This window comes from Zootoca vivipara, chromosome 11, assembly GCF_963506605.1.
Source record: "Zootoca vivipara chromosome 11, rZooViv1.1, whole genome shotgun sequence".
Lineage (NCBI taxonomy): Eukaryota > Metazoa > Chordata > Lepidosauria > Squamata > Lacertidae > Zootoca > Zootoca vivipara.
This window is the reverse complement of record NC_083286.1, coordinates 38,278,254-38,301,653: the sequence shown is the minus strand read 5'-3', so window position 1 is coordinate 38,301,653 and position 23,400 is coordinate 38,278,254. Positions and strand designations below refer to the sequence as shown.

Here is a 23,400-nt window from a genome sequence, read left to right as displayed (position 1 = left end):
GGCTAATTCTACGTCTTAATTATTTTATTTTTAAAATACACAAAATAATATGTAACTTGGCTCAAAAGTCTATAAAATGTACTTTTTAATAACTTTTTCATGTTTAAACCCAGCTGATGATGGGGACTATAGAATCAGTATAACTGATGCTTTAGCCTATTAAAATACTGTTATCAATGTTCTGAACTACAATATGTCATTTATATTTTTAAGCTATTTTAAAGGGCACATATTATTATTACTACCATCACCATTATCATCATCACTGAATAACAATACTCTTATTAAACAGGAATATCTCCTTGCATTTTTTCTCTCTGTAAACTCATTTTTATTAACAGCAGTAGTAATATCATTTCTATTCCTTAATATTAGGATGCAATAAATTAAATTGAATACTCATAAAAAGTTTAATGCTAATATTACAGTAACATGACTAAAAACTCAGTTGAATAGTATAATGAAAGACTTGAAAAATTTAGTGTCTTATGAACCTTTCCTACCAGACATTAGCAGCAGCTTACAATTAAGCAAGGAATCAGGAATGCGTGCAATGAGTTAGCCAGGGCTTTGAGATCATCCACTTGATTTTGAAGGAATTGCTCAATTTATTTTTAGCCAAACATTTGGGAACAGAATATATACAAATGTCTCAAGCAAAAGATGCAGCATAAACACCTCTTGTTCCTTATTTAAAACAGTTTTACGGTGAAAATTATTTATTGAAAACTATGTCACTAATAATTGTATCTAACTAAACATTTATGACATGAATATATACAATGATTAGGCAGGATACGCAAGACTTCTTACCCCATATTTACATTGACGTGATGTTGTTCCATACTGGAAGCGACATTGCTCATCAGCATCATACACCTGACCTGGTGCCACTGCAGGGTAAAGAAAGTCACGCTTTGGAGGCTCATTATCAAGGCAAGTACCACGGCCAGAACTGTTCAACACAAAGAACCAAAAGAAATTATGAACACTAAAAGTGTTATCACCGCTAAAATATGTATCAGGATTATGTTGTGTAAAACAAGTGTTCCAAATAAACATATCCAGTAGTGATACAGTTACAGTTAAAATGCAGAATTTTTATTTATCTACTTGCACTGGTATGCTTTCGAACTGCTAGGTTGGCAGAAGCTGGGGCAGAGCAACAGGAGCTCACCCCATCACACTGATTTGAACCGCTGACCTTCTGATTGGCAACCCCAAGAGGCTCAGTGGTTTAGACCACACCACTGACCCAGGTGGCGCTGTGGTTAAAGCACTGAGCCTAGGGCTTGCTGATCAGAAGGTCGGCGGTTTGAATCCCCACCACGGGGTGAGCTCCCGTTGCTTGGTCCCAGCTCCTGCCAACCTAGCAGTTCGAAAGCACGTCAAAATGCAAGTAGATAAATAGGAACCGCTACAGCGGGAAGGTAAACGGCGTTTCCATGTTCTGCTCTGGTTTGCCAGAAGCGGCTTTGTCATGCTGGCCACATGACCTGGAAGCTATACGCCGGCTCCCTCGGCCAATAATGCGAGATGAGCGCGCAACCCCAGAGTCGGTCACGACTGGACCTAATGGTCAGGGGTCCCTTTACCTACCACCCGCATCCCTTACCACAAATGCAGAATAACTTATGAAAGAACGGAAAATAAGTGCAATGCTATCTTACATATGTCAACCAAAAAAAAAGGTTCAAAGACCTCTTAAGAACATAAGAGCCTGCTGGATCTTGCCACTGACCCATCAAGTTCAACATATTGTTCTCACAGTGGCCAACCAGATGCCTGTGGGAACCCACAAGCAGGACTCGAGCACAACAGCACTCTCCCCTTCTGTGATTTTCAGCAACTGGTACTCAGAAGCATTATTGTCTCCAACTGTGGAGGCAGAACATACTCTTGGACACATAGAATGAGTTGCACAATTATTTGGACCCTAGCCTTTCATATAGAATTGTGTCCCACTAACTTCAAAAGAAATAACGTTAAAGTTAAGGTCTTTGTCATTATTATGCATTACTACAGTCTGACATACTTGAAAAGTGCTTTATAACGGGTTGTATCCACTGCTGCACCGCTGGTGCTTTCCGCTGATGCAATCATCATCATCATCATCATCACCACTGCACTAGCAGAAGGCCAGTGGTGTAACAGTGGCTACAGCCCAATGGGACCTCCAATTCATCTTCTTCCCTCGAACCCCCTCCCCAAAACCTGCTCCTAAGGGGCAGAAGGGACAGGAAAGGAAGAAGATGTTCTGTTGTGGCACACAGAAATCCATTGAGTCAGTGGAAATACAGCGTCAGATACAGCCCAATCATTTTTATTCTGTTCAGCCTTAGAACATTTTTTCTTTTCTTTTTACAGGTGAATCCTGTTGGGAATAGATTGCACAATGCCTTCAGTGAGTTGACAGCAGTTTTCAGATTTGAACCCAAATGTCCTAGATTTGCATTCCAATGTTCATTCTTAACATTATGAAGTACTTGGGCTTTTGTTCAGAACTTGAGGCTAGGTTGGCTTAAATCCTAGGCTTTTTCCATAAATGGGATTTAGGTTGTATTCTATATTAGCTCTTCATAATATATAGTGTTAATTAGAGGGGAAATAGATAGCCTGAATGCTCACAAGATAACTAAACTTAGAATGAATTAATAGAATATTTGGAGTCACAGATCTGCTCGAATGCATTTAAAAGAAAAATAAGACTTCCTTTGAAATTATACTTTGCACTTAATAAGGTTGTAAATATAAACATACTGAGAAGGGGAGAAAGCTCCGCTGAACACATTAGGACTTACTTTTGAATAGACATGCAAAGGCTGAGCTATAATCATATTTACTAGTTTCTGTACAGTCAACAGTATGCACAAAAGAGGAAGAGATGCTTTTTAAACTTGCATTTTGATATGTATCATTAGAGGGGAGGTGTCTGCATTACCAATGCTCATTCTGGCTTGTTCACTCTATGCTAAACTATGGTTTATGATTAGTTCTGATAATATGGGGTTGTTTTACTGACTTCAATTTTACAGAGCATTTTAAGCCAAAAAGGTCAGTCCTCAACACCAAAAGAGCAACATACATATAAAAAGAATCGAATAGTCTTTATACCTAACAATTACTGACTCAGAGAACTATTCATCTCAATCAAGACCCAAACTAGAGGCATCATTTCAAAAAGAAACACCTTATCCAGGCATCTGTACTTGAATATCTAGTGGCCAAACCCCAAATAATCATTTTTACAACATTATGACTGCAAATATGCATACTGTAGTTTCCAAGCTGTATATCATATGCAAAATAAATCAGTCATAAATGGAAACTACCCATCAAAATTAGCCATTCAAACAATCTAACATTGGTGTCAGTGTTTTCCTAGGTTATAATTTTAGTGGGAGTTAGGGAAGTAGTAAAATACAGACCAGGGGTGGCCAACCTATGGCTCTCCAGATGTTGTCAGAATCCAACACCCATCAGCAAGGCCTATGGCCAGGGAAGATGGGCCTTTCAGTCTTCAAACATCTGGTGGGCCACAGGTTAAGCCAACCCTGATCTAGAGTAACTTTTTTGTTGTTGCAAAAATAGCCAAAAAATACTTGCAAATTAATCAAACACATCTGCATCCTAGGTCAATACAGAGGAACACATACATGAAAATAGTGATTAGATAACTGAAGCCTGGCTCATTTATGAGGTGTCCCTACCATATTCACTTGGGAAACATTTAGGCCCACTACTAGGTTTGCAGCTAAGCCAGCTAGTAGTTTGGAACCATCATTTGTGATTGCCAGTGCCTCCAAGTTGAGGCGTACACATAGTGCTCCTATTTCTGCAACAGAGGCAGCTTGAAAAAGATGGGATCAATCCCCACCTCTAACATGAACTCATTATGTCTTAGAGAAATTGCTGCCTCTCTGCCAGGGATCTACTTCATAGGTTACCACAAGTATTAGCACAATAAAAACTGTTAAAATATTTCACAAATTAAAAGTACTATACAAATTGTATCGTAAGTAAACATAAAATGCGGAGCTATGAGGAGTTACATTTAATCTGACTATTCATAGAATATATTGCATCTGTCAATATTATTTGGTATAGTGATAGATGTAAACAGCCTGTAAAAGATCTTATCGACTACCGTATGAGACTAATTAGTCAATTCCAGTATTTATTTGTAAATTAATATAAAATTTGAGTAGACACCAATCTCCTACATCATTATGACACCACGTTTGCAAACAGTCATTAGGATTGTATCAATAGTGTTGTATTCTAATTATTTAGAAAGTAAGCCTATCAAGGGGCCAGGGAAATGCAGAGTAGCAAATTCTCCTCTACACTGGGAGCTCTGGAGTAGAGTGGATACTTTTATATTTTTGCCGTATCAGGTTGGAATAGCTAAGGGGCCCAAGGAAGAAACCCCTTGGGAAATCCCTGGTGCTTTGAACCCAGCAGCCAATGCCTCACCCTGAAACACCTTTTTGTGGAGTAAGTTCCATTGGATTCAATAAGACTTACTTGGAAGAAAACATGGTTGGGATTGTGCTGTCAGATGGCAGCACTGTTGGCTTTGACTGAGTCAATAACTTGTGTGAGGCTAGACCACTGTAGCAAGGCACCCCTTCTTTCTCTTTTGTTCCCATTTCTTCTCCCTAATAAGCACTGTCAAATATGACAATGATAACCATCTCTTTGTTGGAAGAGACTCCCTACAGCAGTAAATAGTAAACTCATTGCTATTAGCCAACATTTATGGATTGGGTCTCATGGGTAAATATTTTCTTTATCGTTGTACATTCACCTCAGCAGGGTATGGTGGGGTGTGAAGTTTTCCAAGAATCTTATTATCTCTCTTCAGAGACTACTTACTCTAAAAAACTGGTGATATAATCCCTGCTGCAGGCTGACCATGAGAAGGGGTTGGTGTTTGCTGTAATGTGAGCTGCCATAAGTTTTGCGGCTTCGTGACCTTTGGTCCCACAAGAATTTCCAATTCCATCATGGTTCATACCAAAACTGTCCAAAAGAATAGGAAGAGGGAGGGGGAAGAGTCCATTATTTTTATATGGAACAGAACTTTAACATAAGATCTTCACAATATACTTATATATACTAAAATACTCAGTGAACAGGAATTAAACAATGGGCTATATATGTTGTCTAAAAATGATTGGCATAGATGTTTAGGTTTGAGGCCTTACACAAACATAACACAGTATTGCTATTGCTATATAGGACTTCTAAGTACTTTACTTTGGTTCATTCTACGTATTTTGCTACATTTAGTAGCCTCAAAATGTGGGTACACTAAATAGGATTCAAGCAATATAAAATCATCACTAGTAGTCACCATGATTAATAAAAGGAAAACAATAAGTAGCTTCCATGTTATGAACTCAGATAGTAATTCAGAATTACATATTAGATATATAAACTCTCAGTGTGAACTTTACAAACCACTACAGTGGTTCCAGTTCCATTCAACAGGGCCACAACATTTTAAGCAATAGGAGTTTCTACTTCTAATCCTTTATATATCATTCTAACTATTAAACCTCTTAAACATGGCATTTGATCATTGTGAATAATAATAATAATAATAATAATAATAATAATAATAATAATAATAATATGCCACCATAAGGATTAGGATTTGATATTGAAAGTCAATGAATTGTGTTACGGCTGTGGTGGCAGCAACAGAAAAATACTGCATAGTTGTGGCTGCATTGCAGGGGGGATGTTAGGGCTTTATTTGTGGTACCATGTTAAGGACTCCCTGAAATCTGATGCTCGGCTGTCAGTGGTAAAGTGGCTGTTAAGTCAGCAAGAAAATAACCAAATATTTGAATTCTCCTGATAAACATGCACTCACTATCTCAAGACTTCTGCAGCAGACAACTTGATGGCTTTAACATCACACCTACTTTTTCTCCCTTTCCAAAGCAATTGTTTTAATTAACATCTAGACTACATCTAGTTTTGAAGAACTCTAAATCTTGCTCACTATTTGAGACATTTTGGTTGGTCCCAATAAGGGTATTGGTGAATTATAGGTTTAAGGTTTTTCTTCTATGGACCATCATAGCTTTGTGTGCTCTTTGTGTGTCTTTCATATTCTTTAATATGCTAGCATCTGCCCTGTCACTGAGTTGAATTTTCACACTTAGAATACATTTTCCCTCGGAATTTTTTTTAAAGAATATGTATCTTCAATGAAGATAAACTTGAGCTTCAAGTTTTATTTGAGATTCTTCCTTCTTTTTTTAGGGAGGGAATCAGTACCACAAAACCACAGAATCGCAAGGATAAAATGTTCATTAGATGACTTGCTCATTTATGTGACTGGCAAAGTTAAAGTATAAATGTCAGGCAGGAAAACTGGAAGGGCAGACTGAGAGGAACCATATGTGGAAGGATTTGGTAAAAGTGTATATGACAGAACCATCTACTTTAGGGAAACATTAAATATGTTAAAGTCTTGATAACTGTATTGGTTCAAATGAAAAGAATCACAGAACAGCTGAAGTAATACCTTTTTTGGCGGGGATGCAACTGATGATCAAACTACAATGTGAATGTTAAATGGTCCTAATGAAAGTATTCCCTCATTTATTCTGTAATAAGAGATTTCACTCATGTTCAGAAAGTGACCAACTGATCCAAAAAATCTATTTCCTCCTGTGGGGAGCTACGGTATTAAATTCCTCTAATTTATCAGATTCCCCATCCAAGATACTTTTAAAAAAATCAGACCAGCATGAACAAACCCCATCATTAATAAAATCATCAGTACTGAACTATATTAAAGGTGAAGGCTTTAAAAATGTATATATTTACTTAAGTAGTACACACTTGCTGTCCATAAACACTATCTTAACTTATTCAGTAAAGAAATAGAGAAAGTTGAGAAGCAACAAAAAGGGGGAAACACAACCATCCAACAGAATGTGCAGGTGCCAACCTTCTGTTTGTCTGCAGCAGAAAAAGTAACCTTCCTCATTATGAGAGAAATAGTTAGCAACACAAACTACTATATGAAAAACATGCTAATAAAACAACAACAACAGATGCTTAGTTATGACAGATATGAAGTCAAAATGGTGCTACTGAAAAACAAAGGGGAGGCATCAGCATGCTTGAGGGAATTACAAGGTTTACAGAAATAGAAAAACTTAAGGAGGTAAATAAATAAATTAAATGAATGAATAAATAAGCCAGCCAGCCAGCCCCCAGACAACCCATTGTCACTGGAAACATAATTTCCACCTCACTTACTAGGAAACTTCACCATTTTTGGGTGGGCTATACCTTACACTGGGCAAGCGGGACAGATTGGGGCTGCTACCCCACAGCATATCTATCCAAGCTGGTGGAGGTGGTATTGAGTGTACTGTTGGACAATCAGAGGACAATAGTTCTGAGGCAATTCAATAAGCATGCTGAGGCTAACTTGACTGGGCCAGGTTGGGCATGTATGACCTCCATGATAATTGGGCTATCTCAAGTTGTAACTGGCCCAAAGCATAGGGCAGGGCATACTCTTGATTTGGTCTTCAGTTCAGAGTGAAAGGGCTGGTCTGCATATTGGGTGGGGGGTGTTGAAGAAACCCTGTTGTTGTGGGTGAGACCATTATCTGCTAAGTTTGGTCTTATAGTGCCAGTTTCTCCCTACAAGGTTGGAGGATACTTCAGAGTGGTCCATCCTCAGAGAATTAAAGGAGTCTGAAGGATTCCTGAATGCTTTGGGGAAATTTCCAGGAGCCAGAGTTGGCAATCCCTGTCAAGGCCTTTGTTATGCTATGAAATGGCAAGATGCATAGGACTGTTTACAAGATTGCTCCTGAGTTTTCCAGGGCGCTCTGAGCAATCAAATGAGCTGGACAAGGGCTAGAGGAAAGGGCATTCTAGAGTGCATGAGCAATGGTGGGAAATGCCTGTTTTCGGGGGCTAAATGGAAGTGGTGTTAGACTCAATGTGAAACTGACAAGACATGTCCTAAAGTGCATAGTCATGACTACTATGTGCCAGTGAAGATGGTGCATCTTGGGAGTAGCTGGTTAACAGAGCTGTTCCATGTTGTGAGAACTGACATCTGTTCCAGGGAATTGAGTTTTGGAATCATAGAGGCCTGCTATGGTAAGTTTTTGAGAAAAGGTGCTCGGGAGAGTGACGGCACGCTGCAAGCACTGTTGGAGGAAACTGCTTTTCTTGACCCTGCTATTCTAGGTTCAGGTCTGAGTTTTGAACAGAATTAGCTTTGGTCACCCTGATGGGCACCTTCCTTTGGGCACAGGACAGTAGGAGTGCAACTCTATTCCTCTTTTTTGATTTCTCAGTGACTTTCAATACTGTTGGCTTTCAAATACATGGTACTTTCCTGGACTCTTTGTGCGAGTTGCAAATTGGTTGCACTGTGTTACTATGATTCCATTCCTACTTACATGGATGGGTTCATGTCAGGGTTGATGTGGCTACTCTTGAGTAACGACCCTCCACATGCTTGTCTTTCAGAAGCTTTTATTAGTGCACATTATTTACAGTGTAATGAGCTGGTTGTTTCATGTCTGCTCACTCTGTCTCAGATTCCTGCACTGGCGATCTTAGCGTTTTGGACCAACATAAAAGCCTTGGAACTGTGAAGCGTTTCCCTTTTCTCCGCCTCTTCAGTTCCGGTGTCGGGGGGAATGGCCTACGGATTGACTGACTCCTGTCCCCTCTTTCTCCCTCTCTCTTTCCCTGCCTATGGAGCAAGGGCTCTTGGATGTTGCTAGAGGGCTGGCACTCCCTTTCCGTTTCCTGGCTCTGCCCATCAGACCCTTCACTCTCGTGGCTGCTCTGAGACGAGCTGCTCCTGATGAGGGGGGGGGCTGTTCTCTATAAGCCTTCCCCCTTACAGTTCAAATATAGTGTTGGGATGTTATGTGTCTGCCCCCTAGCAGTTCTGCTGTGGGGTGCTGGAGGACACAATTTTCTCCTCAATGTTGTATACGAAATCATGGGGAGCATTCATTAGATTTGGGGAATGGGGTCATCAACACACTGACATTCAGTTCAATTTCTCTGTTACATGTGCATCAGAAGAGACTGTATCTGAAGTGCCGCCTGGATGCAGTGGTGGGTTGAATCACGGCTAACAAAATGACGCTGAATGCTGATAAGACTCTGTGGGTGAGTAGTTTACAGTCTGGAAATGGGTGAATTTACCAATTCTGGACAAGGTTCCACTCCCTCTAAAGAAATAAGTACACAGTTTGGACCATTCTTTGTTACTGGAGACCTAGGTAACTTCCTTGGCAAACAGCACCTATTAACAACGTAGGTTGGTATATCAACTACAACCTTGCCTGGACAATGATGTCTTAGACACTATGATTCATGCATTAGGGACCTCACAACTAGGCTACTGTAATGCGTTCTATGTGGGACTTCTCTTGAGGCATGTTTGGAAGTTGTAGCTGGTGCAGTATGCTGCAGTCAGCTTGCTGAATGGAGCATCTGGACATGTACATATTACATCTGTGCTGAGGGAACTGAATAGGCTGCTGATTAACTACCAGGCTATGTTCAAGGTCTTATTACTAACACACAAAGGCACAAACTCCTCAAGACCAGGTTACCTCCACAATTATGTGCCCCTGCATATAACTATTTAAGAGCACTTAGACCATCATAATTTTTTTTAAAAAAATTATAGCATTATGGTGCTGTAGCATAGATACTGTTGTACCTCTTTCAATTTAAAAAGTACAGTTGGAAAAGCCAATAAAAAGTCGGAAATGCCAATAAAAAGATTTATTTCAAAAACAAAATAATTAAACAGCCCACCAACAAGGTTAAATAATGCATGAGTGCTGAGCTTCAAATGGCCCCACCCACTGATGTGGATGGAACATAGCATAAGGTTACCAGACGTCCCCGTTCCCCGGGGGCAGTCCCCAGATTTACAAATCAGTCCCCTGACAAAATCCATCTATTTAGTAGGAAGTTGAAAAGTGTCCCCGGATTCATTGAAAAAAATCTGGTAACCTTAACGTAGCAGAAGCAATATACTACCAATAGTGTGGAAAGTTGATTCCAATTCTGCTTATAGCAGAAGAGCAATGGTTCGGCAGCACTAGGAGCTACTCATGTGGAAGCAGCCCAAGTGAGCCAGATACTAGCTAACACTAGGTAGGTAGATAAAATGCCAGTTGTTTACTAGGACTTACTCCTAGAGTAAGCTTCCGACAAATAAAATATGGAGGTTTAATCCATACATATAATAATAAATGATAGGTTTGTTGCAATGAGGACCAGAAGGCAAGAGCCTCAGATTTGCATGCTTCCGCCTCTGAGTACATGGGGAGGATATTTAAAACTTCCATTGACTTCAGTGTGCCTACTCTTGAGTATAAACTGGCCAGATATAGCCCACATAGTGTAATCCCATCCATATCTACTCAAAAATCCTTTGAAGCATACCAGACATCATTCTGGTTGCCACGTTCTCCATTAGTTGCACCCTCCAAACCAGGCACCCCCAAACTTCGGCCCTCCAGATGTTTTGGACTACAATCCCCATCATCCCTGACCACTGGTCCGGTTAGTTAGGGATCGTGGGAGTTGTAGGCGAAAACATCTGGAGGGCTGCAGTTTGGGGATGCCTGTTCCAAACCATATTCAAGAGCAATCCTCATAGACAGCATTGCAATAGCCAATTGGCATATCTCAAGTATTTATGTGCTGAAGCAATAAATCTTTTAAGGTCATATTGTTAGTGAAAGACAAAAAGTAAAATAAAGTGAATCATTAGGATAATTTTATGTATGTAGCAAGCAGAACAGATGAGAGAATAAAGTCACAGATAAAGGTCATTAAATTAAGATTTATAAAGATTTAAAAATGTACTCACTTGTGACCAATTTCATGTGCGATGGTAAAAGCAGAACCTAAGCCAATATCTTCATTAATGCTACAGCTCCTTTCAGGCTCACACATTCCAGCAACAGAGGCCAAGCCTGAACAAACAAAAGGAGACACAAAGGGTCATGCCAAGGTGTTTCAATCTTAAAAGCCCTAGCTATAAATGCCTGGATTCTTTTTAATAACCTCCATGCATTGAAGCAGCAGTTGGCAAAAGGTTAACTTTCTAGTCATTGCAAAATCACTGGGGGGAATTTCACTTTGCCGGCTAGACATTAATATTTTTTGAACTGCAGTCACTGCTGGAAAATGTCTAGACTAGGGGTTAGATTTATAAATTTTACTTCTGGTAACTTGGGACCACCTAGTAATATGAGCCAGGAGAGGGAATTCAAGCAAGCATTTCTATTTTAACATTCTTGAGGTTGCAGAAAGCAAAATGTGTCCACATTATTTTTCTAAAGAGATCTGTTTAAGTTTAGTGGGTTCAATAAACATACAAGAAACATTTTTAGCTACAAAACCCCCGAGTGGTATATTTTTAGGAATTTTTATGAAAACAAAAAACTCAATGCACCAATTGCAGAGAAAGAAATGTTAGCTGTATTTACTAAACTATAAAAACTTCTGCTTATCATAGTTTTTTGAAATTAAGTTCTCACCACATACATCTGCTTCTAAAACCTTTTAAAATGGAACACAGTATGTACAAATATTATAAATGTTCTTCAATACTACTTGGGATGTGCACTAGTGCAGGATTAATTTGTTACCACTATGGAGGAATTGACCTGCTGCAGCCTTAAAGGTATTCCTACCTGAGGACTATTATCTGGGGGAAAAACATTAACATATTCTCCTAGGGGATTATGTGCCCTGAAAAAATACTGCCACAAAACAAGGACCAAAAAGGGATATTTTTAGCATTGAAGGGAATGTATTCTATGAGCAAAGAACCTAAATTATGATTAACATTAACTTGACAGGGATGTGTTACAAGGAACCAGATTAACACCAACACTCCAGGGTTTACACCAGCTTTGAACTCTTTTCTGTTCAATTAATTCTGTTCAATCATTTCAACCAATAAAGCCCTGCATGGTGTAGAAATGAGTCTTACCTCATAGAAACTCTGTTCCCCACTAGCCTTCTGTGATCCCTTAACTCAACTGAGAACTCTACTGATTAGAATGGCTATGTAGCTCCTCATCTCTGGAATGCTCTCTCCAGGGAGGCCTGACTGGCGCCAACTTTGTCATCATTTCAACTCCAGGCATATATGCTTTTGTTTTCCCGGGCATTTGGACAGCACCAATGATTGTATGTTTTTACTCTGAATGTGTTTTTAATGTGTTTGTGCATTTTTATTACTGTATATTATTATTATTATTGTAAATTGCTTTGGGCCTTTTTGTTGAGGGAAGCAATTCATAAATTCAATATGCCTAACCTATGTCTGAAGTCCATAGAGCAGCAGCATATACAGCAGTGTTATCTGTGGCCGTTCCAGTTACAGATTCCACACACAGAGAGTGTTTTCAAATTCACCGAGATCTAAGTTTGGAGTATTTAAGGAACATTATATGTTCATATTATTTGAATTGGCACTCAGTAGTTGCAGTCAAGGGGGATATGGGTAAGAAATGAGGAAGACAGCCTGATATTTTATCTTTGAATAAATTTTTGATCTACATAATTGCTACTGACACCGATCTCTTACAATAGACTGGAACAGAATGAAAACAAACAAAACAAGCTCCGGTAAAGAAGGTGGAAATTACTTGACCAACTGTAATTTCTGCTAGGTGAAGGTTACAATCACGTTCTTTCCAGTCTATTCAAAGACAGAGTTAGAATACACCTAAACTGTACAGTGGTACCTCAGTTTACGAACACCTCGGTTTACGAATTTTCGGTTTACGAACACTCCTAAACCAGAAGTTAGTAAACCAAGGTGCCCGAGGCCTACTGAGCGTCCGATGCCTTCGGGAAGGCCGGGCCTTCGCTCTGATGGCTCCTGGAGGCCCGGAGCGAAGGCCTGGCCTCCCCGAAGGCATCGGAGCGAAGACCAAACCTCCCCAAAGACACCGGAACATCAGATACTTTTGGGGAGGCCGGGACTTCGTTCCGATGCCTCCCAGAGGCCGGGGAGCGCTTCCGCGACTGGGCTGCAGCCACGGAAGCGCTCCATGGCCTCCGCGAAGGCATCGGAGCGAAGCCCCAGCCTCCGCGAAGGCATTGGAGCCGGGACTTCGTTCCGATGCCTCCCAGAGGCCAGGGAGCGCTTCCGCGACTGGGTTGCAGCCACGTAAGTGCTCCCCGGCCTCCGCGAAGGCATTAGAGCGAAGCCCCAGCCCCCACAAAGGCATCGGAGCCGGGACTTCGTTCCGATGCCTCCCAGAGGCCGGGGAGTGCTTCCGCGACTGGGCTGCAGCCACGGAAGCGCTCCATTAAATTGCTGCTTCAAGGTTTTTTTTTCATCGTCTATAATGGATTAATCCACTTTCCATTACTTTCAATGGGAAAGTTTGCTTCGGTTTATGAACGCTTCGGTTTATGAACAGACTTCCAGAACCAATTGTGTTCATAAACCGAGGTACCACTGTACTGTCATTGTAACCAAATAAAATTGTTTGACTTTTTAACTCTGAATTCCAGAGTATCTTTGACATTTTTATAATGATTGAAAGTAATGCACTTAGTCATTATCAATGGCTGAACATTGGAAAATATCCCTAATGAATATGGCTAATACTTATTTTACTGATTAAAAACTGTTAACAAATAAATAATTGTGATACAAAACAAAACCCACCCCAAACTACTATTATTTATGTGGCACATTGTTAGTTAACTATTACTAGAGGAACATGTCCTTCAATCTGTTGCTTTGTGTCCATTTTCCACCCTTCTGAAATCTTACAGCTATTAAACTTTCTTTTCTCCTTTTTCTTTTCTGAGGTCTCCCTCAGCTATCCTTCTCCCTCCAACTTCCATCAGGAGACTTTTTTCTCAATATTTTATGCTCCTCCTCCCTTAGCATTACATGTGCATTGTGCATTCAATCCAAATATGTCCTTTTCCAAGAACTTCCCTGGATCAAGCTGTCTCAAGCAAGCCAGGATCAAACTGCCCCCCAAATCTGGATCTAACAGGGAAATCTAGTTAGTTCAAAAGTAGAAGCAAAAGCTTCAAATTACCTTATCCTGTCCTGTGGAAAAAACTATAATGAAGGAACGGAGGGAAGGAGTTCCACAACTTAGGGACTGTTTCAGAGAATGTCCTCTCCCAGACCAACATCACCACTTTGTTTGCCTCTGAGGGTAAAGGAAGTACCAATAGAGTCCCTTCTGCTGATTCTAGCACCTGAGAGAGTCGGTAGGGAAGGAGGCGATCTTTCAGATATTTGGAGCCTGAGTCATTTACGGCTTTGAACACTAAGATGAGCACTTTCAATTGGGTCTGGAAATGAACTGGCAACCAGTGCAGCTGTTTTAAAACAAGGGTTATATGGGCTCTAAACAGAGCCCCAGCCAATTGAAGTTTCCAAGTCGTCTACAAGGTCAACCCCATGTAGAGCACATTGCAATAATCAAATTTGGAAGTTGCAATAGCATAGAGTACTGTGGTCAGGTAATCTCTGTCCTATGGATGCAGTAGCAGCCAGAGCTGAAAAAGGCACTCCTAGCCACCAGAGCCAGGCAAAATCTATGCTTGCCATGATTGTGATTCCGTTCTAAAGAAAGGAGTCTTTTCTCTGGCATCAGGCTGAACAATATCAAGTCATGGGCAACCCCCCCCCCCCCGCCTTTCCACCATCAAGTTATTGAGATGTGCAATGTAACACCCAATTAACATTGCATTTGACTGACCACAGTGTGACACAGAAGATGACCTGCACTCCTACTGAGAATGAAGCTTGCAAAAGGTCCTGATGCTTACTCCTCCATCTCCCTGGTACCTGCATCATAATCATGGGAGTCCTCACTCATTCCTTCCCAGCACCACTTGATGTTGAGCATGTGGTTCCCCTTGCCTGTATCATGGCTCCTACATACTCCAATTGAACTGGGCTAAAAAAGTTGGGTATGTGAAAGTGATGGTTACTCAGAACTTATTGGTGCTTGAAAGGTTAATGATACTGTGGCAACAAGGAGCTTCTGCAGCTCACTATACGTAGACAGACCCTTAGGGGATTCAATTTACCTATGCACCAGCAGGGATTTATTCTTAAAACACACTTAAGAATGTCTTAGGCAGGCTACAGGACCAAGCTAATAATTTGAAATTCTGGACAAAGCTTTTAGGTCTGAGAAGACAACAGAGTTCAAAATCAGAGCACAGCACCTGGTTTAAGTATCTGCACCAGGTGCTAGACAGATGTGAAGCAGAAAAAAATATTTCCTGAAGCTACAAAACAGCTGTAGACACACTCCATGAAGGCAACTGAATACACATAGCTCCTTTCATGCCTCCCTGTGCAAGGACATGGGGATTTAAAAAAATCAAAATATCTACCCAGCAGCAGATCCTCTTATCTCTTCCTTAGATACCCATTTTCACTTTGTGCTGAAACAAGAATGCCTGATCAACAGAAATGTAATTTCAGGGAGTGACTAGGGGTGCAAGTCTAAGCTCCAGATGCAATAACCGTGTGGCATTGTGATCCAGCCATTCCTTATGTCATTCTGTTGCCAGTGGTACAAAATGTACACTCATGGAAATCTCCTGAAATGCCAGTGGATGCCAGCAAAATTGCAGCTATGGGATTGCTCAATCTGCCATGCTGTGGATTTTAAAACTGGCAGAAATTGAAAACACTAAATGTTTTCTGTAGAAGATAAATGCTTACTGTAAAAACATTGATATTTAGACAAGGGTTTTGATACCTCAAGCACACAATTGTTCAGGTGCTATATAGTACCTCTGGATTAAGTGGACGAAGCAAGTTAACAGAGTCCTAATGTTTCCTAGAGGAGGGATGGCAAAATTCTGGCATGATCATTAAAAAAAAGTTCCCTGCTCAAAAATCCTACAGTTATCATTAAATACTGAGCAAAAAATTTAAAGAAATGGCAGACTTTTTATTTTTCAATATACTTTATGGATTAAGAGCACTGTAACAGTTTAAAAAGCACAGAAAACAGCATCAAATCCACAATACAACCACCATTATGGCAAAGAATTTAGAGACGGATATGTGGTAAATTCAGGCTTTTGCACCAGACAGGATAATCAGTTAACTGCATGCTTTCTTAAACAAATTTTTACCATTAACATTTCTGGTTTTTCTCTGTGTGTCCTCTTTGTATTTGTGAAATCTATCAGAGCAATCTTTATGAGGAAGAAAGCAATGTGAGCTTCCCTTGCCCCCCCTTCAATTGTTGCTTTGATTACCTTCTGGGCTTTTAAAGTGACACAGCTGTCCAAAATAACTATTTTTTTTAAAAAAAATTACTGCTTCTTGCAAGCAAAATATATTTTCAGAATCATTTTCTACATAAACATGAAATGTGAGGAAATCATCTCAAGAAATGATGTCAAATGAATAAGCAACAAAAACTAAAACATTGAAGAAAATAAACACCCATTTAGGTTACATTTTTGCAATCTTACCCAGTGTTCCACAAGGCTTGTTTTTATATGTGCAGATATCATATCTGTAAAGAGGGGAGAATAGTTGTATTTATAAAACGTTCAACTTGGTTAATACATTTTTTATATTTATCACATTTCTGTAGTGTAACTCCAGTTGTCAGACTGCAATCATTGTAATTATGAGCAGCCAGCTGGAGTGTCGGCTCTGTGTTCTGGTGTAAACCACAGGCTGCAGTATGCTCACAGCCTCTGGCCTCAGGCCAGTGGGACACCTGCCAGGAAGGAAAAAAAGGTTAAAGTGGACCTTTGTAATCTCTGGCCTTATAAAACAGCCTGCCACTCTGTTATGAAGTTGCAGCAGTACATCTGCAGAGCATCACTATTTCAACAAGAAACTAACAAAGCATTTTTCTACTCCTATTGAAATATTTTCTTCCTAAGGACACTGCGTATTTTAGGATACTGAACAGTAATGTTTTGATCCTAATGTTTTGTCTCTTCCTTGCTTTCTTGATGTTGCCTGAAACCAAAATGTTAGCGAACTAAGTGATACGTAAAATAAATGATACATTATTAAACAGTCTCCTATCTTTTAAACCCTCTTCCCTAAACTCTTTCTTTAAGGGAAAAGGGAAAAGAAAAAAGGAAAGACACAAATGTTATGTTACCATCCTATTCTGGAGATTCAAACAATGGTTCAAAGATCACAATGAAAATTCCTACCATTCATTTCAATCATTCATTTTGAACATCAGCTTCTATGGGTTTCTTACTATTGTCAGCATGAAACTTCCTAAAGATGACTGTTTACACTTGGAGAAGCATAATTAAGACTAACACCAGGAAGAAACCAGAGCTCAGTGATGGAGCACACGTTTAGCATGCAAATGTCCCAGGTTCAATCTCCAACAGAAAATCCACACCTGAAACTCTGCATTCAGTAGATAATACTGAGCTAGATGGACCAATGATCTGACTCAGCATAAAGCAGCTTCCTATACGGACAGATACATATGTCCTCTACCTGAAGAAAGTTTTTAAAAAAACAGGAAAGGAGATACATCTCTTAACGTTTCTAGGAATACATTTTAGAAACTGAAAAACATGGGAAGTTTTTACAATGACCTCTCATACCCTGGAATGGGTATGAACTAGGGCTAGGTGACATCTGTTTTTCAACATCGTGATATATCACCAGCTAAACATCGTGATATACTGACATATCATGAAGTCTGAAATAATGATGGAACTATGTAGGGACATTGGCTGGCTTCATGGTTTTTTCTGCATCATTATTTTTGCATAGCACATGCATACACACATCATGATTCACAGTTTATTGATTCCAGGTCAAAAATTATGAAACCGGTATCACAATATGGACTTCAAACCAGTTTTGGACAATACATCGCCCAGCTCTAGTTTGAACGTACAGAAACATTCATGTTCTCACACTATTTTGTTTTATTTTTAATATTCTTAATTGAGTTTTACACAGATTATTAATTATATACATTTTCCATTTGTCTTCAAAATATGTTAACTTATACATGAATGTAAACCAAAATAAATCAATACTTATTCACAAGTGACTTCCCTCCACCTTATTGTGGCTTCTTATTTCTTCCTCATCTTTTTAACTGTGTTGCTTTCCTTATTTCACTTCTCTTACATAATATATGTTATCTGTTATTTACTTTGCAAACTTTAGTCAAAACACATCAAAGATTTTGTCTGAGAACAATATTTTTCCAGGTACTCTTTAAAACAATCCCACTCCTTTTCAAACCTTTGGTTTGGCTGATTTCTAATTACTTCTGTCATTTTTGCAAATTCCAAATATTCACACAATTTGATGTGCCATTCCTCCTTTGTCGGTGTCCTATCTCCTTTCTAATTTTTAGCGATCAGCATTCTTGCTGCAGGTGTAGCATATAGGAACACCCTCCTTTTATCATTTGAGATATCAATTGTCAAAATACCTAGAAGAAAGGCTTCTGGCTTCTTCACAAATGTTTGTTCAATTTTTTAAAAAAATTCCTCATAGACAATGTCACATTATTATTTTTTGTCACAACCCCACCACATATGGTACATTGTTCCTTCATTTGCTTACATCTCTAGCATGCATTTGAGTTTGTTTTATATATATTGGCCAATTTGCTCGGGGTCATGTACCATTGATACAGCATTTTCATAAAATAAAGCAGAGCAAATTTCAGGATAAAGAGAAAACAAGTGATCAAAGCAAGTGGCTCTTGATTTATCAGAGCTCAGCCATATATTGGCTGGTTGGATAATAAAGTTGCTAGCCACCCTTTCAATATCAGACACATATCTCTCACAGTCATGCTCTCAATGCACTGCTGGAGATTATAAAAAAATATACTAGGTAATTATTTGTTATTGAGAAAAAAATACTTAAAATGAAACATAGATATTATCTGACGGGTTAAATATTATCTGATGGGTTAAAATGAATCTTGTTTAACAAACTGCTTGTAAAACTCTTCAATGGCATAAACTAGATTGCAGCACTTTTGAGGTGAACCAAATCAACTTTTTTCAAAGAAACAATATCAATCATTAATCAATTTATGCTATAGTACTCCAAGTTGTTTATATAGTACTCCCCCCTTCAGGAACTTTCAGCTCTTTCCAGAGAAAATGCGAAAAATCTATTTCAAATGAGACTGAAATGTGAAAGAACAAAAAGTTCAATCTCTTACTGCAATTTCCAAACTTGCTTTTAATTTGATAGCAATATGGCAGTGACTAGTTCAAAGGAACGTTTCCATCCACACACTTCCATTCCGGGAATCAATGAATTCCCAGAATACAGTCTGACTAATGAAGAATGCCCCAGTGCTGCTGGATGGGAAAGCCTGCTTAAAATGGAAATCCATGTTTCTACCAGCTCTCAAATGCAGGGCTGGCTCACCCTTGAGGGAGTCGCCTCAGGCTGCAGACTGAGAGACAGTTGGGGAAATGGCAGATGTGGCTCTAAAGAGTGGACCTCTTCTTCCGCCACTGCTGCCTGCTCCCCTCCAGCCTCGTGGCGTTGGTGGGCAGCTTCAGCAGGTGGCTTCGGAGGGAGGAGCTGCTCTGGCAGGGAGCAGCAGGGGACAGCATCAGTGGGCTGCAGCAGTGGGTGTCCCTTTTGCCTCAAATAGCAAACGCCCTTGGATTGATCCTATTAGGAAGGATGTTTGGATAAGGCTGAACACCTCCACTATTTAAGGCATTAAGTAGAAATGCCAATAATCCATTGATACAGTAGTTTTAAAGTTGCTGTATAAAGCTGGTGTTCTTGGGGATTAAATACTACAAGCTCATCATTTTTTCAAAGTCTGGGTACAAGATTTAATGTGCATGTTTAGGACCAACAAAACTTTATACAAGACTTGAAACTCTTGATTTCTTGTGCCACAACATCTGCTTAGTTTTACAGAATCTGGTATACCAAAGCAGCATTTTGCCTTAAACTAAAAGTAAACAATTCATTTAGTTTCATCCTTGAACACCAAAAAAGGAAGAAAAGGGATAGTGCACATGTCACATTTCTCAATAGAAATAGCTTTCCTGTTATTTGTTTGACATGTCTTTTACAAGTTGCCATAAACAAAACAAACTTCTACCTCTACAATATTTCCTTTCACTATTTTACTTGGTGGAATAAATTAGTGTGGATTATACAAAAAGAAAAAATATTTCGTTTTCAGTGCAGCAATTCACTGAAAGCATGTATGATAATATTTTTAACAGAAAGACTACTATTCTGTTGTTGTACAGTGGTACCTCGGCTTAAGAACTTAATTCATTCCGGAGGTCCGTTCTTAAACTGAAACTGTTCTTAACCTGAGGTACCACTTTAGCTAATGGGGCCTCCCACTGCTGCCGCACTGCCGCCGTGTGATTTCTGTTCTCATCCTGAAGCAAAGTTCTTAACCCAAGGTACTATTTCTGGGTTAGCCTAGTCTGTAACCCGAGGTACCACTGTATATACTAGTCATATTACTCCCACATAGTATAAGACTCAGGGTATGGTCTGAAGGCACATGATGTCACCACCTTGCTGAAGCTAAACAGGTTGGCATTCAGTCACTGCCTGCATGAGTGAACACCTGGAAACTATCTGTTCCATCTTGAGTTCCACCACTAAAGAAAGGCAAGGTATAAGTAATAATAAATAAATATAAATGAATAAATATAATAGAACATCTATGTCTTTAGTTACAGGTAGGTAGTTGTGTTGGTCTGACGTAGTCAAAACAAAATTAAAAAATTCATTCCAGTAGCACCTTAGAGACCAACTAAGTTTGTCACTGGTGTGAGCTTTCGTGTGCATGGTATCTGAAGAAGTGTGCATGCATATGAAGGCTCATACCAATGACAAACTTAGTTGGTCTCTAAGGTGCTGTTGTTGTTGTTGTTTAGTCGTGTCCGACTCTTCATGACCCCATGGACCATAGCACGCCAGACACTCCTATCTTGCACTGCCTCCCGCAGTTTGGTCAAACTCATGTTCGTAGCTTCGAGAACACTGTCCAACCATCTCATCCTCTGTCGTCCCCTTCTCCTAGTGCCCTCAATCTTTCCCAACATCAGGGTCTTTTCCAAGGATTCTTCTAAGGTGCTACTGGAAGTAATTTTTTTATTTTGTTTCATCTATGTCTTTGCCACATTTGGTTTTCCTGAAGTTGGGTAGAACTCTGCAGATTAGAGATGCTGGCTATGCAAACAGCCCCCTCCATCGCAGCAAGAGCTGCAGCTGTTTGGCCGGAGAACTAATCAAATTTGCTCTCACAAGATGTAGAGATGGTCATTAAATTGGATTGATTTTTAAAAAACTATCCAAGTTGCTGGCCATTTCTTCTTACGGGAGCAAATTCCACAGCAAATTAGACAAATTCATGGAGGGTAAATCTATCAATCTACCTCTCCTGTTGGAGGTAGTATGATTCTGAATACTAGTTGCTATGAGTCAAAAATTGAAGGAGTGCTGTTGTACTCCTGCTTGCAGACATCCCATAGACATCTGATTGGTCACCATGAGAATGGGATGCAGAGCTAGATGAACTTTTAGACTGATCTTACCAGGGTTTTCTACTTTCCTTATCACTCAGAAATCACAATACAATTTGATATTAGAGAGTTCTGTTTTTGAAGTTCAAACCAGTCCCAACTCCTGAACTAGAGTAGGAAGAGAAAGATGCAAAAACTCTTGCTTAAAATCTGAGAAATCAGAATGAAAGTTTGCAGCTCAGGGACTATTCTGGTCAAATAAAAGTTCAACTCCTACACTTGATGTCAAAAGGGAGAAGCAAAGATGCAAAATAGAGCATAATGCTGTATTTCCCTTGAAGACTGAGATTTCACAATGAAAGTTGGCCATGCATCTTCAAGACAGTCCATCTGAAGTTCAAACCAGCAGCTTGACTCTCACAGGGATTTAAAATGTGGAGGGTTTGGTCCAGACTTTGTTTCCAGGCTTAGCAACATGGAAACAAAAATCTTTTCACCATTTCCCAGTTGATGGCTGATGATCAGCTGGGAAGCAGAGAAAAATGGTGGGTTTCCTCAGGACTTGGCAGGCTACACATGCAGCCGAGAGCGACATGCAGCTTGGAAGCCCACATGTGTTTATTCACAGTCGCTATCTCAGTTTTGAATGGTAACAATTCCATGTTATTAGCTGTATGGACGTGGGAATTTATACTAAAAATGCTTTTCTGAAGAGTACTCACTGCAGTCTGCAAAGTGCATTGCTGGCACAAATAACTATTCACTGGAAGTCTGCACCACTGGAGATGTGTAAGAGCTGCATAAGCCTTTAATCATTGTTATGCTTTAACTTAAAACAAACACTAGAAGCAGCTGATATAGCAAAGCAGAATGATGTTTATGCTAGGTCAGACTTCAGAATACGAGAATACAGTATGTTTAAGTACAAATGAGGATATATCTAGAAACTTTAAATATTTGTATAACTTTTTAACCAACTTAGAGAAGCACAATATTAATTAAAAATATTAAAAATATTACATAATTCAACACTAACAGAGAATCCCAAATGAACTATGAGCAACCTTTAAAGCGGACATTTAAACGTAACAATTACTATAAAATATCGCTACTGATAATTTTCCCATTTAAAATACCCAAGATTTGTTTTCCCATTTTACATTTGCCTATGTTCCCGTTGCGTCAGTATTCCACAGCTTGCCAAACTGCGTGTTCTGACACGTTAGTGTGTTGACTGTAGTGTGTAGGTGAGTCACGTGAATGCTCCCCACGCTCCTCCCAGCGCTGGAGTTAGTTAGTTTAACCTCTGGTTTGCTAATAAACCTGAATTACTGTGTCGCAAAATGATGCAAAACTGAATTACTGGGCCGCGAAATGATGCATGTCTAAAAAGTGTGCCATCAACATGAAAAGTTTGGAAAGCTCTGCTGTATCCCTTTTGAACTGCTACAACAGCATTTCTACTCCAGCTGAAATCAGCAATAGAGATACTAGGATTTGATATCTGATAATCTAACCATTTTCCTATCCTAGGCCCAGAGCCCTTTACATTGAACCCTGTGTTAAAAGAAGCCAGTTTCAGCACTGGAACAAATGCATCATGTTGTGGAAAAATTAGCACAAGTCAGTTGTTATGACATAATTACCAGGGTACTTCTCCAAAGGTTTGCAAATCACACAGCAACTAACACATCTCCTCACTGGAATCCAATTAAGATCTGAAAGTGAGATAGCAAATTCAACAAGCTCAGATGTCATAATTTCACTGCTACATTAGATAAGAAATGTCTGAAATTAAACTGATTTATAGAACAATATAAAAACAAATGAATTTGTTGTTGTTGTTTAGTCGTTTAGTCGTGT

At 39.5% G+C, this 23,400-nt stretch overlaps 1 protein-coding gene across 5 annotated transcripts in view; it reads right to left on the bottom strand.

Moving 5' to 3' along the window:
• Positions 1 to 23,400, bottom strand: part of ADAMTS6 (ADAM metallopeptidase with thrombospondin type 1 motif 6) — a 142,079-nt gene that overhangs the window by 71,554 nt on the left and 47,125 nt on the right. For 4 of the 5 annotated variants that reach the window (XM_035100852.2, XM_035100856.2, XM_035100855.2 and 1 more), the window contains 4 exons: positions 16,531 to 16,574; positions 10,904 to 11,009; positions 4,879 to 5,025; positions 814 to 955 (listed from right to left, as the gene is read on the bottom strand). In XM_035100852.2, coding sequence (XP_034956743.1) covers positions 814 to 955; positions 4,879 to 5,025; positions 10,904 to 11,009; positions 16,531 to 16,574 — 439 coding nt within the window. The remainder of the gene's footprint in view (positions 1 to 813; positions 956 to 4,878; positions 5,026 to 10,903; positions 11,010 to 16,530; positions 16,575 to 23,400) is intronic. The other variant, XM_035100857.2, reaches the window with a different exon arrangement.